General features: G+C 49.3%; 7 protein-coding genes across 7 annotated transcripts; 4 read left to right on the forward strand and 3 right to left on the reverse strand.

Annotated features, from left to right (window-relative positions):
- Window positions 1-62: 62 nt before the first annotated feature.
- NECHADRAFT_82692 (uncharacterized protein) lies at window positions 63-738 on the reverse strand (the record flags this gene model as incomplete). The annotated part of the gene is made up of 2 exons (XM_003049342.1): window positions 63-654; window positions 722-738. The coding sequence occupies 2 exons, from the start codon at window positions 736-738 to the stop codon at window positions 63-65; spliced, it is 609 nt and encodes a 202-aa protein (XP_003049388.1).
- Window positions 739-3,613: 2,875 nt separating this feature from the next.
- NECHADRAFT_82693 (uncharacterized protein) lies at window positions 3,614-4,417 on the forward strand (the record flags this gene model as incomplete). The annotated part of the gene is made up of 1 exon (XM_003049084.1): window positions 3,614-4,417. One exon carries the CDS (start codon window positions 3,614-3,616, stop codon window positions 4,415-4,417), a length of 804 nt encoding a protein of 267 aa, XP_003049130.1.
- Window positions 4,418-5,627: 1,210 nt separating this feature from the next.
- Window positions 5,628-8,517, forward strand: NECHADRAFT_82694 (uncharacterized protein; the record flags this gene model as incomplete). The annotated part of the gene is made up of 3 exons (XM_003049085.1): window positions 5,628-6,067; window positions 6,120-6,492; window positions 6,547-8,517. The coding sequence occupies 3 exons, from the start codon at window positions 5,628-5,630 to the stop codon at window positions 8,515-8,517; spliced, it is 2,784 nt and encodes a 927-aa protein (XP_003049131.1).
- Window positions 8,518-8,782: 265 nt separating this feature from the next.
- Window positions 8,783-10,475, reverse strand: NECHADRAFT_12230 (uncharacterized protein; the record flags this gene model as incomplete). Its single annotated transcript, XM_003049343.1, has 2 exons — window positions 8,783-9,345; window positions 9,410-10,475. Coding segments are annotated over 2 exons (1,629 nt in total), but the record flags the coding sequence as incomplete, so codon positions are not given.
- Window positions 10,476-12,082: 1,607 nt separating this feature from the next.
- On the forward strand, window positions 12,083-12,934 carry NECHADRAFT_82696 (uncharacterized protein; the record flags this gene model as incomplete). The annotated part of the gene is made up of 1 exon (XM_003049086.1): window positions 12,083-12,934. The coding sequence occupies one exon, from the start codon at window positions 12,083-12,085 to the stop codon at window positions 12,932-12,934; it is 852 nt and encodes a 283-aa protein (XP_003049132.1).
- Window positions 12,935-13,559: 625 nt separating this feature from the next.
- Window positions 13,560-14,486, forward strand: NECHADRAFT_82697 (uncharacterized protein; the record flags this gene model as incomplete). The annotated part of the gene is made up of 4 exons (XM_003049087.1): window positions 13,560-13,683; window positions 13,735-13,819; window positions 13,880-14,220; window positions 14,275-14,486. 4 exons carry the CDS (start codon window positions 13,560-13,562, stop codon window positions 14,484-14,486), a joined length of 762 nt encoding a protein of 253 aa, XP_003049133.1.
- Window positions 14,487-15,955: 1,469 nt separating this feature from the next.
- On the reverse strand, window positions 15,956-16,768 carry NECHADRAFT_45282 (uncharacterized protein; the record flags this gene model as incomplete). The annotated part of the gene is made up of 1 exon (XM_003049344.1): window positions 15,956-16,768. A coding segment is annotated over one exon (813 nt), but the record flags the coding sequence as incomplete, so codon positions are not given.
- Window positions 16,769-17,429: the final 661 nt, after the last annotated feature.

The following is a 17,429-nucleotide window of genomic DNA, read 5'->3' on the forward strand; positions in this document are numbered from 1 at the left end:
GCACTATTAAAGAGAATATTCAACAATATCAGGAGGCGAATGACATTGCCACATATGCTTCATCATGCAGCGCCTCCACTCTCAAACATTGCCAGCATCTTCCTCATGGAAGTTCCATCTGAACCACCGGGTGCTCGGCCGTAGATAGCTTCGCCAAGCATGCGCAACTGCATCGGGAATTGGTGATCTTGATAGTGTTCGATGATGTCCTTCTTTTCAACTCCAGACATCAAGTTCTGCCATTGATCCTCGTCCATGCCAAAGTCTTCGCACTCTTGTTGTTTCTCAGGCGTCCACCACGAAGGGAGTAGTGCCTTCTTGGACTTGGTTATCTTTCGCATGAATCGCCTGAAGCCCTGTAGACTATCTGCACGGCCAGCGTAGATGTTGTCATTGTCGACATCTCCATCGAGAGTGTACATGTCGTCGACACGGAGACGGTATGTGTCAAGAAGCAGTCGATACACATCCTTCTCTGGACGGTTGTGGAGGTAGGTGCCATTGTCGAGGCGAGTGAATGGGTCGCGGATGGGTTCATCCAGTCCGTTGGGCGGAGACAGGCCCTGGTGTCCAGGCCCAGAAGCAGAAGCAGACCCAGCTTGCTGACTGCAGATCTTTTTGTGTGCCTTCCAGTCGGCCTTCTGGCAGTCTCGGCTGCAGTATTGCGCTGCTTGCACTTGGCACAGTGCTTCAAGGACACTTATCTCCACTCTTGTTGCACTTGTTGCAGGAAGCCATTGTGAGATATTAATAAGTATGCAGTGAGGACCTTGATAGAGAGGCAGAAACGGGGTCGGTTGGACAGACGCGGATCCGCGGATGATGATGTTTTGGTGGAACCTGGGATGGGGATGAATGCCGAAGGTGGTGTGGACACAAACTGGTGATTTGTGGGTAAAAGCGAACCAATCGGACGATACTGCGGGGACTGTGAATTAGGTTTTACTCGTGGGGGTCACGTGGGACATCATGTGAAGTTCTTTTTCGTCACAGGGGCAAATGAACCCCCTGATTCTCGGATCTACGTATGGAGCCTTGTTCTCGGTCACATCCCGTGATGGAACAGTCTAGGTTACTCGTAATGTGGAGCGAGCTTAGGCGAGTGCAGATGCTGCACTTGAGCGGAGTTGCTAGGGTTTGGATTCACGGTTATTGACCGAGGGTTTATTAATACGAACATGATGCCAGATTGGATTAAGCATGATATATGGAGTGTCCAATCCACGGGGCAGTGCTTGAGAAAGATTGAGGTTGACGAGCTAGAGTGCGGCAAATGAGCCAGGGTAGCCTTGATGTTTTGATCCTTCGTCTATCTGAGGCGGTCAGCTCGCGAGATCTGCAGTGCATAATTTGGGTCACTATCTACCCTGGGACATATGCCGCAGTGGATTCTGCTATTATCCTAGAGGTACTTTGAGGGTGCAACGACTTGATGTTGCATCGCGCCAGAACGTGGGTCGTGAATGGACAAGGCAGAGAAATCGCCAATGTGAACTTACCAGTAAGCGCTCTAACATGTTGGTGAAGGAAATACGATCTGGTCTACTTAATTTCATAAGCCACATATCTACAAACTTAAGGGAAAACCGACCGCTATCGCGCTGAAAGCGACCTGAGCTGTGACTCTACCTATCGAATGGCATACTAGGATTTGTGGGGAGAGAACCTTATTTTTCTCTCCGACCGGACTGAAGACTTGCCCTAAAGGAGGCTTCTAGAAATAATCGCAATAGATTGAACTTTGGGGACAGACGAGAGGTCTCGGGAATCGGGCCTCCCCTCTTGCAGTGTGCTTTTCCATGTCTACCTACTTGAGTAAGACCTACCAAAGGCGCAAACCATTGGGTCCTCGGCACACCGAATCCCACCTGGTAAACCATAGCAGTAATTGGCCTAGTAAGAAGTTCAAGATCCCCGTAATTCATATCTGCAGGCGCTCAAATAGCTCCTTGTGGTCCATTAGCCATCAACATCAAGTGATGATGCATGTGCTCGTGAAAATGTGAGGAATTAACTCAAAAGAAATCCCTTTGCCTTCTTTGGGCATGATTATTATCTGCAAGGATGGCAAGAAGCTATCAGCCACAACAGAAACAGACATAATGATCGATGCCCACCGGCATCAAAGCCCAATACTGTAGAAAAATTCTTTGATCATCTGCCAAGGTCACCTCAACATGACAAGAGACTTTGTCGTCCCGAAAGCAGGTGCCTACACCTAACTCAAAGTTTCTGTCTAGGGCCTACGTTCTTGTGCAAGTTGCTCCGGTAACCTAACGGCTCCACGATATGAGCGGCCTCAAACAGTAGACGACTATCCAATTGTAATAGAATTTTCCAAGTTAGGTTCTCGGATTGTGTGACTGCTGCTCTGCAGGACTTATGCTGCATTGACTCAACAGTTGAACAATGAATTTCTCCGAGCGCCGAGTAAGCTCGGGGTCACGAACCATTTTTACCTGTCAGACTGGGTCATGACTTGAAATTAACGACCTGTCCCTTGGTTATCTTAGATCTTGATACACAATCCGAATTGGCACTTAAGGGTGAATCAGATGTTCGAAATAATGGAGAGTCCCTCCGTGTCATCCGAAATTCAAGGCCTCCAGTTCCTTCTATCGAAAGTAGGCAGTTGAGACTATTCTATTCCGGGCAATGTAACCCATTCCCCTTCGGCATGCCTAGAACATTAAGTTTTAAAGATAAAGTTATTGGAAGATGTCTCAAGTCCCCTCTAGAGTATTGACTTTAGGCTGTCATGATTGAAGCTCCAACAACAAGTCAAGGGGCCACCCAACCGGTACCTCTTGTCGATTGTTGAGACGATTTTAGAATCTTCTGGTTCATTGTTGCTCAGATTTTTAAAAAGTCTAAGTATCGCGGTGTCTACTTAATGTCATCGTTTTCTCCGATCTCCCCTCAGATGTCTGGTTTGTTTTTCTCCCTTTCATCTTCAGTTCTGAGTCTTCATTCAAGCTGCCTTGTCACTTTATGCTACCTTCTTCTTAGCGCATGCAAGCTTCAGTCTCTTGTCAAGGATTCTATTCACATTGACATTGTCATCGACATTGGATTCCGCATTCTTCATCTTCATTCACATCCTTTCCTCCAAACTGTCTCGATTCAGAATTCTCGTCTTGAAGAGTACCCGTCAACGACTGCTCTTGAGCATCCTACAGCCCATCTTTTCACACTGTCTCGCTTTCTGCAGAGTACACACCGACAACCTTTCTTGAACATCTCACCGTCCAGTCTTCCAGACTGTCTCAATTCACTATTCTCGCTTTCTGCACAGCACTCTTCAGCAACCTCTTTTGAGCGTTTTACAGCCTATTCTTTCAACTCTCTCTATTCCTTCCTTTCTTCTGGACAGCACACATCAACGTCTCTCGAGCGCTTTACAGCTTATTTCTTCAGACTGTCATGATTCAATGGTCCAGTCTTCTGAATAGTACACACTAGCAACTTCTCTTGAGAGTTTTGCAGTCCGCTTTTCTACATTGTCTCAATTACTCTTCTCACCTTCTCGCGTTCACGCTTCAGCATCCCTTCTTGAGCTTTCTGCTGTCTCTTCTTTCTACACCTTTAACAGCACACACACAATCACGTCACAATGTGTTCTCTCGCTAGGCTGATGTCGTCCAAGTCAGTCACTGACGACGATATGGACGACTGCCGATCTGAGTGCTCCTACTACTCACTCCCCGAACTCGACGAGACAGATCCTGTCCGTCGCATCCCTGCTTCAGTAGTCAAGCAACAGGCTGAGGCAGTGCCCACCAACTGGAGGAGGGTGGCCAGCTATCCTCACACCTACCATAACTCCGAACACCTCCCACTGCGCGTTTCTGGGCCATGTCTGGAGTATCCGCTCCTGAAGCATGGCCCGTATATCTCAGGGTTACCCGGTCCCGCCAGGGTTGTTGTCAGTGCAATTGGTGGCACAGGCTTCGACGTTATCTACCATCCGGAACGTCCAATATTCTGGGGTCCTCAGAAGAATACCTTTGCTCAGGCAAGGTATCACCCCAAAGGGTCTCGCCGTAGCAATACGCCGGCGCAGAATCAATATTTCGGTCAGTCACCATGGGGTCTGGCCTCTCCCTCTACTCCACAACTACTCGCCCTCAATGAAGAGTCTCTTGCTCTTCTTAACACCCAACCATCGGTTGGCGCCAACCAATTTTTGGACATGCAGAAGTGGCTCAATACACAAGCATGTCCCGATACACCACAGAATCTTGCTGCTCGGCTACTCATCACTGCTGAGCAACTGATTTCTGCTCAACAAGTCATTGCTTCACAGCGACTCATCCTCGCTAAACAAATTAGTGCTGCGCAGCAGTACCTTGACACCCTGCAGTCTGGCCAGATGATGGCCTCCGCACCTTTGATTCCGGTTGGAGTGGTTCACTGAATTATGCTTATTGTTCATTATATACATGGGATAGACCATTCGATGACAGTTGAGGCATCTCGACTATTCTCGTTCCTTCTCCCTCTTGTTCTCTGTTTTTGAAAGTGATGGTTTCGAAGGTTACATGGTAGACGATTGTATAGATAGGAGTGAGATGAAGAGAATTGAAGTGAATATTCATTCGAGAGTCAATGAAATCGTCTCTTGTGTCAAAGTCTCATTCCTCTGCATGCACTCGACCACTTGCCAAATGATACACGACATTCTTTTCCCACTCAACCCATAGAACAATGTATGCATCTTACTTCGTGGCTGTGTTACCTTATTCATCCTTTTTCTTTTTTTCGTCTTGGGATATGTCCTCGACTTATAGACAACTACCACGTCTACTGACAATTCCTTTCACTAAGGTTGGGAAAGAGAGCCGAGGATTCCACGTTGTGCAGGTACAGTTTTTCTATCTACTTTTCGGCGGGTTTTCCAAGAATTGTAAAGTTTGTTTACGTCTCAAACTGTTTTGGTTGTTTAGCAGAATAGATATTGAGGCAACTCAAGGTCACAGAAGGCTCCCCCCCCCCCCCCCCCCCCCCCGAATGGCTCGACAATCTGCAAACTCAAACGTCCATTTCGGAGGCTCCGACAGTTTGAGCTGTGCTTCAGACGAATGGTGAGGTTGATGATTTAAACTGAACTAAACGAGCTCTTATAAAGAAATACTGGAGGCATTATTCGATCCCGATTTTTGCCTGGTGTCCCAGTTCGTTCCTCTGAAATGTACTGTAAGACTGACCCCTGCCTCAGCGCTTGCACTCGCAGTTGATTGGTTATCACCACAGCCTGATTGAGGAGTTGAAATGTCCCTAAAAATGGATATGGAGAGGATTGAAGTGGGAAATCTGAATCAAAAAGATCGAGTTGAATGCTTTACTTACTCTCCCTAGATATGTCATTACTATGCTCTTTCGTATTCATCTGCCCCGACTTCTCAATTTCTATGCCAGGAAGGCTTTGAAAAACTGCGCTATTTCTGTTCGGTACCCACTAATCTTAGCGAGGCTATGAATTTAGCCAGCGCCTCAGCCGGGCTTGAATCAGGTCACACTCAGGCAGCAAAGCCAACTCTCGTACTCGTGCCGAGTTGACAACCAACCACGCTTGTAGCGGCCTGGCCTCTTACGAGCACGTGCAGAGCTCAACTGCTCCAGTCATCATGGCCGAGGCATTCGAGATCATAGGCCTTGCCTCCAGCATTGTGGCATTCGTTGACTTCAGCATCAAGCTCGTTTCGGCGGTCAAGTCAGCACGAGACTCGGTTCACGACACACTTCCCGAGGTCCACGAGATCGAACTGTGCTTGGAAGATGTCCGGTATTCCAATCTCAAGGCTATTCAGGGGGCACCTGGACGTCAGCTATCTCAGGGTGAGAAACACATCATGGCCATGGCGACCGAGTGTGAGAGATTGGCCGGTGAGCTTGGCGAGATTGTCCAGAAGCTCAAGATAAAAGATGGTGCCAGATTCAGGACTATAGAAAGCAGCCGCATCGCACTGCGTGTGTTGAGGAAAGGGAAGGATATAGAGGATCTACGTCGTCGTATCGATAACTTGGACGTCAGGATAAGGGCCAACGTACAATTGATTCTGGACAGGTTAGTCACTGAAGCTGTTAAAGAACGCCCATCACTGACTTGATTGTGCCAGGGAACGGGGCTCTGAGATTCTTTCTGACCTCAACGCTCTTCGAGAGTCTCAGCGGCAGTTGGGGATCAACTATGACTCCAAGCTGGATGGCATTCAAAAAGACATTCTACGCTTGGCTGCAGATAATCGCAAGGCACAAGGAGAGCAACTGGTCGCCTTGAAGAAGCACCTTGACCTGCTAGAACAAGAACGCATCACCTGTCAAAGGCAATCCAGGGTCATCCGAAGCTTATACTTTCCGGAGCTACGACGCCGATGGTCACAGATAACAGATGCGGATCAATTCACCAACGCCTGGCTATTCGATCCAACCAGAACAAACTTTGTAGAGTGGTTGAAGGACGGAAATGGAATCTACTGGATCAGCGGTAAAGTGCGTGACACCGCTTGCCACAACACGATGAAAACTATTAACCTCGTGTATCAGGCGGGCAGCGGAAAGTCGACACTGATGAAGTTCGCGGCCGAACACAAAAACACGGCCAAGGCCTTGGGAGAGTGGGCTGGCTCTTCTCAACTCTTCACGGCGAGTTACTACTTCTGGAACCAAGGTTTCGAGATGCAAAAGTCCCAGGTCGGACTGCTTCAGTCTCTGCTGTACCAGATCCTAAGACGAGCCCCTACTTTGATCCCACACGTATGCTCAGACGACCGTTTGGATCACGAAAGATGGGAGATAAACGAGCTGAAGACGGCATTCGAAGCCCTCGCGAAACATAGTGGCCTGTCTACCAAGTTCTGCTTCTTCATCGACGGTCTTGACGAGTACGACGGCGAAGAAGAAGACGTTGTCAACTTTCTGACCTTCTTCTCCGAGTCCGAGTTGGCTGATATTAAGATATGTGCATCAAGCCGACCTAGACAGGTCTTTCAGCCCTTTCAAGAGAGTGTTTATTCTCTGGCGGTCCAGGACTTTACAAGCGAGGATATGAAAACCCATGTCCGTCAGAGACTGCAGATGAACGAAAAGTTCAGGGCTCTAGGCGCCTCGCAGCCTGGATGCGAGGAACTTATGGCACAAATCGCCCATCAATCACAGGGAGTTTGGCTGTGGGTATTCCTCGTTACCCGTGACCTGGTCCACGCCGTGAATAGGAACGAGGGCTTTTCTACTCTTCAGAGAATTCTCCGCCTATTTCCACCGGATTTGGAGGCGTACTTTGAGCACATCATCGAGGGCATCAAGCCTGTGTTTCGAGTAGAGATGGCACAAATCTTCTTGATCACAACTGAGGAGGTTCAGCCACTACCACTGTTCGCCTTTTCTCTGCTTGAGCGGGAGAGCCGCGACTCTGATTATGCTGTGAAAGCTCCAATCTCCCCGTCTACGGAGCAGGAGTTATCAGAGGCCGAGGATCAGTGGAAGAGTCGGATCCAAAACCGATGCGGTGACCTCCTTGTTGTCAACAACATGCCTCACCCTATCTTCCTTGGGAGCCCTGTCGACTTCCTCCACCGTACGGTCCGCGATTTCCTGCAGGACTGCTACCACCAGCGACTGGTGGAAATCGTAACCCCCCAGTCAAGCTTCGACCCCCTGATATCACTCTGCAGGATGACACTGTTCTTGCTCAAAAGCATACCAAACGAGGATTTCCGTCGGAAGTCTTCTATCAACAGGGTCATTGGGCTCACAGACGAACTTCTCTACTATGCTCACGAGGTCGAAAAGCGAAGCCAGGCTCCAGATACGGCTGATTCCCCCGTGGCTGACGTGTTAGACGAACTGGACCGGGTCAACTGCGAACACGCACGCTCCCTTCGCAACAGGCACTGGACTCATGCAAGAGATCTGCCGAGGTCTCGTGGCTATGAAGAGTACCGTGAGGGTGGCAACTGCAATTTCTTAGCACTGACAGTGCAGGCCCGTCTGGTCAAGTACGTGCAGGGGAAGATCACGGCCGACCCGAAACGACTGCAAAAGGCGGGTCGACCCCTGCTTGACTATGCGCTACGCCCGAGGCGAGTAACAGCCATTAGCATGCCGTATCACTCACAAAGGGACGATCCCAGTATCGATGTCAACATGGTTCGCCTGTTGCTGGATAATGACGCCAGCGTGAACCAAAAAGTGCATCTTAACGACGGCCGAACGGTCTGGGCACTATTCCTCCTTTCATGCTATGAAAGCACAACGAGAGGCGAAGCTACCCCACCAATGAGGGAAGCTTGGTACCAGGCAAGTGAATTACTCTGTCAGCATGGCGCAGACCCTCAGTGTTGGCTCGACGACAATGATGCATCGATGAACGTGGCTGGAGTCATGGACAAGGTGTTTGGGAAGGATAGAGCTCTGCATCTGCAAAGCTTGATGGCCGAGGCTCAGACACGGAAGCAACCGAATAGGAGCTCTTGGCTTTCTGCCCCAGGACGATTCTGGAGGATGGTTTCTAAATAGGTAGTGTAGTTGAGAACTGGCTCTGAGGTAGACTCTAGACGCGAGAGATACGTACAGACAACATCAATGCTGACATACATGATTCAACATTATTATAGAGCATACAGTCTACAGGTCACGCCCTTTCTCTAGGGCCTTGGGCTAAAAACCTAATAACGGGTGGATTTCTGGGCCGTACTTCATCAGGGTCTGCCGCGAAAATCCCATCCTCCCTATCTGTGCGGCGTCTCCGGGGAATGTCCTCTTCTTCCTCTGCTTCTTCCCCTTCTTCTTCCCGGCTGAACCGCCCTTCACTCGGCAACAAAATAGCCCGATCAATTGCCTCGGGAAGGCCGCGGTGTCTCCCTCGCAGCATGACAGCGCAGAGGATTACCTTGCTGGCGACATGCCACCCACCGCTGAATGAACAATCCGCGTCCGGCAGCCCTACACTGACGCCAACACAGCCATATGCCGACACGACCTCAAACATGATGTTGAAGACGGAGTAGTGGACGGGATCCCGGCGGAACTGGCCCGACTCGATGGTTGTGATGATAACAACGGCAAGCATTAGGGCCCAGGCGTCATGCCGCACAGATCCCCGATTCAGCTGTCGTCGGAAACGTCTGAGCTCATCGATGAGGGTGTTTTGACCCCCATCCTGGGTGGAATCATGATCATTTCGGGGATTGAAGATGCCGAGTGACCGCTCCTCGTATACGTTTGTTCGCCTCACACCAAGTCTGATCGGGTAGGCGAGGACGAGCATTGCGATTACATACAATACTTGTAAGCCAATGTGGAGGTTGGCGATATTGGTGATGTGGAAGCCCCCAAAGCGAATGGCTATTATGCAGAAGACAGTGGTTAGTGTTTGAACGGTAAATTTTGACGGGTTTTGCAGACTTACAAAGGGCTTGGAATAGACCGGCGAGAACACGCGGCCCCGTCGGGATGCTCTCGATTTCGGGGTTGTTGAGGTTGAATAGGAGGAAGCCGACCCAATTAACCGAGTTGAGAAAGATGAGTACGGACAAGAGATACCAGGTCACACCTCTAGGCCAGAGATAAACATAGACACGCCGGGGGTGGTCCAAGATGAAGTGCAAAGCTTCCCCTAAGCTATTATAGTCTCTTCCCACCAAGCGCATAATCTTGACAAGAGACCAGAGGATGAGTCTCAAGAAGATGGGAAATGCCGTACGCCCGGCAAGGATCATCAGGCCCATAGTGATGAGGACAAAGTATGAGCGCTGGAAGGGAACCATGCTAGCGTCCAGTAGAGACATGCCCGAGTTATTGAAGGCTGATACGCCGTTGAAGATGCCCAACCACCAGAGATTGGGGCTGTTCTCCAGGGCTGGTTTGTTGTTGTTAATCCATGAGCCAAGGGAAATGCAACCTAGAAACTGCCAAAGGAAGAGGTATAACAACAAGATCCTTAGAAGCAACTTCAGGGCGCGAAACTCGATGCCGCCTAGCTCGTCGCGTTGCTCGCTAGTGAGTTTATAGAATTGGCTATTTCGGCCAATGGTGGGAGTCCAAGAGAGGTAGGGAACCTCGTCGTCGTCTTTTTCCCGGGTTCGAGCGTCTCCCGTAATCTCTCCTTCGGGAGGAGGTGACGGAGAAGGCGCTAATCGGGGCGGTGAACGATCCCTTCTCCTCATGCGCGCCTCGCGAACTATTTCATCGAAGCGTTTGTTGAATCTCCGCTTGCGAGAGTACACGATGCAGATCGAGATCCAAATCCGGCTGCCAAAGATGATGAGTAAAAAGAGGAGAACCTGCTGCCCCGTCGTCGCCTTGCTCAGGTTAACCGTGGTCAGACCAGTAGCAGTCATGGCGGAGACGACCAGGAACAGGCTGTCGACGTAGCTGGTACCGGATGACGAGCCCCAGAAGATGAGTGACGCTATCAAGCAGACGATGATGAAGTAGGCGTAGTGGCTCGTGATGAAGCTGAGCTTCGACAGAAACTGGGACTGCCATGCTGCGCGTACGAGCTGGACTGGACGGCGGATCCAGGCCTTGTCATGCTGCCACAGCGGTGTTGAAGCGTCAATATCGTGGCCTTGCAACCTGGCCACTTGGTCGTTGTCTTCGATGTTCCTGAGTCTAGGGCCGCTCCGTTCAAGGTCCATTCTAGATGCAACTGGCGTGCGACTTGGTTGCCTGGAGCATTGAGTGATTTGCTTCGTTCAGCTGTGTGGGCTGGGGAAGAAAGGCGGGGCTGGCTGCATCTGCATACGCGAATCAGGATGGCCTCCATGTATTGCTTACCGGCCGACCTAGCCCTTGAAGCAGCATGACTAGAAAATAGGATAAAATCCTGGCTTATAGGCGTATATCCCGTTTTACGAGGACTCTCTATTTTAAGAAGTTCGTCCAAATGTTAATATTTAAGCTTAAAATCAGCCACACTCCCGAGCCACACCAAGGCAACGGTGAGAGTAAAAAAGGCCGCACAATCGCATCAGCTTATCTACCTCTTAAAGCAATAAGTCATACATACCGCTGTGCTGTACTATGAATTTCATGGTCATTTGAGGCGTCAAAGCGATAATCTTCGCATAACCAGTGAGTGCCATTGCTGTCCACCAACACTGACATTATGCCCTTTTGGGGAATCTTTTTACATTCTTCCACCATAGATAGACACAAGTATTAGACTCACGTAATGCCTTTCCTCATGGCCTATGAAGCAGCCAGCCCCAGTCTGCCTTGTTCACCGCCGCTCTCTAAACACCCTCTCTCACTCTCATAGCATGTCACATAGCAGTCAAAACCGTCTACAGTCGAAGGCAATGATACCGACAGCAGGCGCATCGGAATGACAACCGGACTGGGCCTGGGCTTGCTATTCATACTCACACTCGCAGGCCTGATTATTTCCTTCCGCAAGTGGCCACAAAATGTGCGAGACTTGGATCAAGAGGCCCAGATTGATGTAGGGCCAAAGGATCAACCCCATAATTCCAAAATCCTATGCTACGTGGCAATAGGTATGGCATTGATCTTGTTCAAGTTTTACTGCGTTGTCACCCATTTGGAAGTCTTTGCTTGGCCTATTCATCGTGGACAAGGCAACGGCAATGGCGGTCCAAGACAATAGAAAGCCGACCAGACAGTTTGTTAGAGGGTGTTGAACTCAACTTCTATTGTTGCAATTATTGCTCATTGTTTTAGGGACAACCCGTATTACTTGCACCAGTGCCTACTCCTGCTGCTTTTGTTTTTGTAGTTAATTGCCAAGCGAATTCGGCTGTCATTTTGACTGCGCCCCTCATGACAAATCCATCAAGTCTACCGACCACGCCTTACGATGGCACCAACATGGTGTAACTAAGTGACTTGAGTTTTATCTTGGTACTAATGCCATATAAGCTGTTTCAGAATCTCTAGAAAACTAAAATTCTTTTCCATTTCTCCAAATAAGAGAGTCAATATCGGGCTGAGGAACCCGGAATTCAGGCTGTTCTCATACCCCTGTTGGGGGATATCTTGGCTCATCTGCCCTTTTTTGGAGCACAAATTGGTCTGCTTACCTTTTCAACCGTTTCATTCTCCTAAACCAAAGCCAAAAATGCCTCAATTTCAACCTTTTACTACAGCGTTTGCTGTCAGTCTTTTCGCCCTAATTCCTCTTTGTGCTAGTGCTGCATGGAAGTCGGACAATGCCACTGCGCCCTTCGAAATAGACGTCATTTTCCCTCGCAACGAGACCTACACGCCAGCCGGGGTCTTTCCCATCTCGCTAGCCGTACAAAACTACACGGCTTTGCGGGCGGCTGGCAATTTTTCCCTTTCCTGGCACATTATGCCCTACAGCTACGGGCGGGTCCCTGGTGGCATCGCTTGGGACATGGGCGATTTTGAGACCGACAATTCACCTGATGATAACGACACTGTCGTCTTCGTTGCCAACACCAACATCACGGAATGGATTGACCAAAAGGATCGAGACGATCGGTTCAGGTTGCAATGGCACCTCGAATGGGATTTCGGGGATGACTGTAACTTCAACGAATCATATGTCTTTGGTGGCATCATGTTCTCTATCGAGACAGAGTGGGAAACCATGAAAGCGCCTGGAGGGAAAGGAATCGGGGAGAAACCTAATGTGCTTGACGTTCCCGAGTGTCCCGTATTGGGATCTGTTGTACTCTTACAGAACACTACAGACATTTGCTCACGGGTGCTGGACATGGGTAACAACACGGTCCAGGGCACTCCTTGCGCAGTCACGGTCGATAAGGCTCTTGCCAGCAGTATCTCAAGCCAGGCTGCGAGCTCAGCTACGTCGGCCTTTCTAGCCACAGCCTCTCCTACTCAAGAGCCAGAGCCCACTGAGACAAACGCTGCCCCATTCAACAGCCCGGAGTTTTCAACATTTATTGTTCTTGGAGCTATCGTGACGCTATATAGTTTAGTATGACCGGGGCTCAAGTTGGAGGGTAAGGACAGTGACCCTATGTTGTTCAAGAATCCTCATAATATAGGTGTTTCTTATCTGCACTGAACTCTTCAAAGGAATGACGGTTGTAATGCTCAGCTCAGAGCCGCGCTCAACGTGCAGAGTGAGGGTCCAGCACCGCACCGTGCATAGCTGCTTCAATCTTTCATCGCGTCTAACAATCCATGACGCGCGTGCTCTATAATGGCGTTCCATCCCGGCATCATTATTCCTCCACTAGCATTTCCTCAGACAGCTGCCAACATGCGGCATAGCATCTCAACAAACTCAATACCGCATAACGCCGGATTCACGGCTTCCTCGGGTCAACGTAAGGTCCAACCAACATGGCTACGCGAATTAAGCTTATTGGTTTGGCAATATACCCCTGCTTCGGAGAACGCCTTGATTCAGCATTGATCTCCATGGCCACCAGCACGACATTATGCACTAGACAGTAATGAATAATGAATTGATAAGCATGCCGTTGCAATGAGGTGGGGATTCTACCAATTGCCTAAGTCCGGTCATTGCGGGGATAAGAGGCTTGGGCAGGATAAATAGATATGGCCACCACTCAACTCAAGTCTTGAGAGGTAAAGTCGTCATGCATTTCAACCGAGTACTCGTCGGCCTATACGGCTTCGCTGCTATTGCAGCCGCTCAATGGTCTGGGGATATCTTTAAAAATACCGGAAAACCAACTGGAACCGAGATCGATTATGACGGAGGTGAGCTTCAATCACGTCACCAGCCCTGCCATTTGTACTAACGCGTAACAGTCACTCTGTACATCAGCAAGCCCAAGGCGCGGTCCAAGAGCGACACGGCTGTACTCTATCTGAGCGATGTCTATGGGCTCCCGCTGTTGGAGAACAAACTGCATGTTTCTCTCTGTCTATAAGAAGCTTAATCTAACATGTTCAGGCTTGTTGACAGCTTTGCTCGTGCGGGATATGTCACCATCGCACCCGATATTCTCAACGGTGACCCAGCAGACCCAAACGGCGAGTTTAACGCAACAGAGTACTTGAGCAGGCATAACCCCCAGAATACCGACCCTATCATCGAAAAGACTATTGAGTTCATCCATAAAAAGCTCAAGATTGACACCATCGCTGTTACTGGGTACTGCTATGGGGGGAGATATGCATTCCGCTTCCTAGCCGAGGGCAGAGGTGCCGACGTGGGATTCGCAGCTCACCCTACTCTCCTCCAGAACGACGAAGTTCTAGCCATTCACGGCCCCGCCAGCCTCGCAGCAGCCGGTAAGTAATTCATCTATTGAAAGAAGAGAGGCACGACGCTGAATATAAATGCAGAGGTCGATAGCCTGCTCAACGCAACCCATCGATCCGAGATTGAAGCCCTGCTTGGTCAGACTCCACAGCCATTCCAGGTCAGCTTGTACTCGGGAACGCAGCATGGGTTTGGAGTCCGTGCCAACCTTTCTGATCCAGAGCAAAAGTTTGCCAAGGAGGTAGCCTTTTGGCAGGCCGTGCGGTGGTTCAATGCTTGGAGTCCCAGCAATTAGGGGCAAAGCACTTCCGATCTTGGCCAATTTTTGCCCTAGGTAGGTAGGGTAAATATTTCATCGGCAATGAAAAGATATTCAAAACCTTTGATCTGCCTTAGATGATTGCCTGACATGTTATGTAATGATTTCATAGGATATATAGAGACTTCCATTAGCATGTAATGAGAGTATCTAGATGGCCCGTCATCTGCAGTTTTTCCACAGCACAATAATCAATAGCTATCAACAAGGGTCTCGATCTTCTGGTTCAGTTATCCCATCAAGGGCCAGGCTTCAACTATAACAAAAAAATACATTACAATAGCTATCAACAACTCTCAAGACATCAAGAACCACGTAGGGTCTGTCAACACACCATGACGAACGACTGACTGAAGGCGGCACTTTCCAACAACAGTGTATCGATCCGAAGAATCAGAACGCTTCCGGATTATGATTCCAAAGGCTTGAAAAGGTTTGGGCCGATTTGCAACCTGAATCACCTTATCCCCGACTTGTACTTCGGCATCTGTGATCGCATATGTGAGAAATCCGTGGCTCTCTCCGCTTACCGTGACAAACTTTTGGCCATGGCACGTTTCTTTCAGGCGAAGGTGAAACTTGAGAGCTTCTGCTGCTTGGTGGTAATCGGGGCGAGTGTAGGGGTCCTCGCATGCTGCCTCAAAATCGGAGAATAGGCCAGCCCACGCGTATTTGATCCATGAAGGGGGCGCACGTAAAGATCCGAAGAAGACCTCAGGAAGTTCATGGCCTAGGAACAAGTAGAACTCCTCTTGCCTTGTGAAGGTGTATACCGATTTCGTGTTCTGGACATGAGACAATGCCAAGTTACGCCATTCTTCAAACACCGTCTTGGACCATCGTGGATCTTCTGTGTTGCATGTGCTTGCTATTTGGTCGACTATGCCCCAATTGGTGGCCGCCAAAGATAGCACATTATCAGGCAGAAACTTTGTCAGGGTGTGAGTGTTGTAAACTGTCCTCATGGCCGCTGTCAGATGCTCAGGGCCATAGATGTATTGTGTTCGAGGAATCGAGCTCCAGTCCGGAACCCAAGATGGTAATCCCTCCAAACTCGAGTGTGATTCGGTGGCATAGAGTAGGCTGAAACCAATCTCACTAGACCGAAGAATATATTTGGCGAGGTTGACAAATGTGTCCTTTGTTGACCGTGAATAGTCAGGGAGAAAGCCCTTGATGCCTTCTCCGTCTACTTTTGAGAACAAGGGCAGGAGAGCGAATACCTTGTCTCTTGGATCAGTGGCAAGGCATACCCGTGCTTTACAAAGACGCCGAAACAGGCCTTCGGCGTCGAACTTCTCCTCGGCTCTTGAGACGGTTCTAATGTCAAGAGGGACTGGAACAAGACCAAAGCTACGAGGAAAGCCAAACCTGGTGAGATTGTCGAAAACTCTCCATGGAAGTGTCTTTGGCCCACAGATAATGACTGGGAATTTTCCATTCCTGACCTCTTGAAGAACCCAGACCCGTCTAAACCATGGCCTCGCAAACAAGTTTCTCAAGGCCACCACATCGGGGTCTTGAGATCTCGCAGGATCGGTGCTTTTGGCTCTTATGGTACAGGTCGGCGAGAAGGTCGCTTTTTCCAGTGTCTCCATGGCCAGGCTACCTTCTTGATCTTCCTCTCCAAGGTAGATGGTAATTCCCTGCGCCTTCCGGTAGATTGTGGCCATGATTTGTACTTGACTGTTTCGTTCAGGCGTGTCCCTCTGATTAATGCAGATGGCATCAATCCAGAAAGTAACGCTCTTATCAGAAAGGCGAAGTCTCTTTAGGGCTGCATAGCAGTTCTCAGTGACCCAAACCTTTTGGCCATTGGTGCACTCCACAGGCATTTGTCGTGTTGCGTCACCCCAAACATAAGATAGGGCACGATATTTCGGGGGGTTCCGGAGAGATGCGTGGCTTATGGAGACAGTTATGGGGCCAGCCGGACCCGGTTGAATCTCCAGTAGCCTTATCTCGTCCTTTGCAAGGGGTTTGTAACGGTAGCGCTTCCCAGTCTCCTCCCCTTGTAAAGAAGATGCAGGCTGCAGCTCGAACGGCAACGTCCCAAAAGCTGGTACGATTGAAATTGATATCGTTTCTCGTTTCTTGTTGATGAATCTCTGATAATCAAATTCGTGGAAAGTCTTGGGCGCCGTAGCCGGGGATTCTCTGAGTGGGAGTCTCCTCGACGAGATGCCTTTTAACGACCCGTCTTGTGTCCAGGATACAGGAGCATAGCTCCGTACTTGTTTCTCAAGTTCCTCGTGCATTGAATCTTTCGATTTGAGCATTCCTCGTAAGGACTCGTCGGAATATTGCTGTCATAGTTCAACATCTTGAAAGGCTGTCAGTAATCCCCTCTTCCGACCACGTCTTCTCTGGCAAGGTGATGAATCTTAACGCACCCATGGCTTGTTTAATTAAGATCGATCCAACAAAATACTCATAAGATATTGATGTTTGGTTTAATGGTCGCTGAAGCTGATGGGGGTCAAACGCGGATGTCAGGGTAGTCACAAGAGTGTTAACGTCACAAGCGAAACTATCCACTCTCCCCATCTACTATATTCCATGAGGAAATATTCGTGTACCGAAGCAATTGTCCAGTTTAAAGCCCTAGTGTGCATGGGCTCTATTAGGAATAACGCTAAACCGCCACAATGCATATGGACATGGCTGGGAGATGGGGGCCAAAATGGAGGCTTGAGAGGTGAAAGAGTAGGCATGTTGTTTCTTAGCTCGTCCGAGAGGGTTATCTACATTACCAGCTATGTTACTAAGAACGTTACGGAGAGCGTCATGGCATACGAGACTTCCATTTGGAAAACAGCCCTCGTCCGCGACTTCAAGGCATACCGGGAGACGCAACTAATTTGGGAGACAAAGAACAAGATGGAGGATCTCTTGAACATCAAAAACAACGTCACAGTG

Source organism: Fusarium vanettenii, assembly GCF_000151355.1.
Source record: "Fusarium vanettenii 77-13-4 chromosome 7 genomic scaffold NECHAsca_9_chr7_10_0, whole genome shotgun sequence".
NCBI lineage: Eukaryota > Fungi > Ascomycota > Sordariomycetes > Hypocreales > Nectriaceae > Fusarium > Fusarium vanettenii.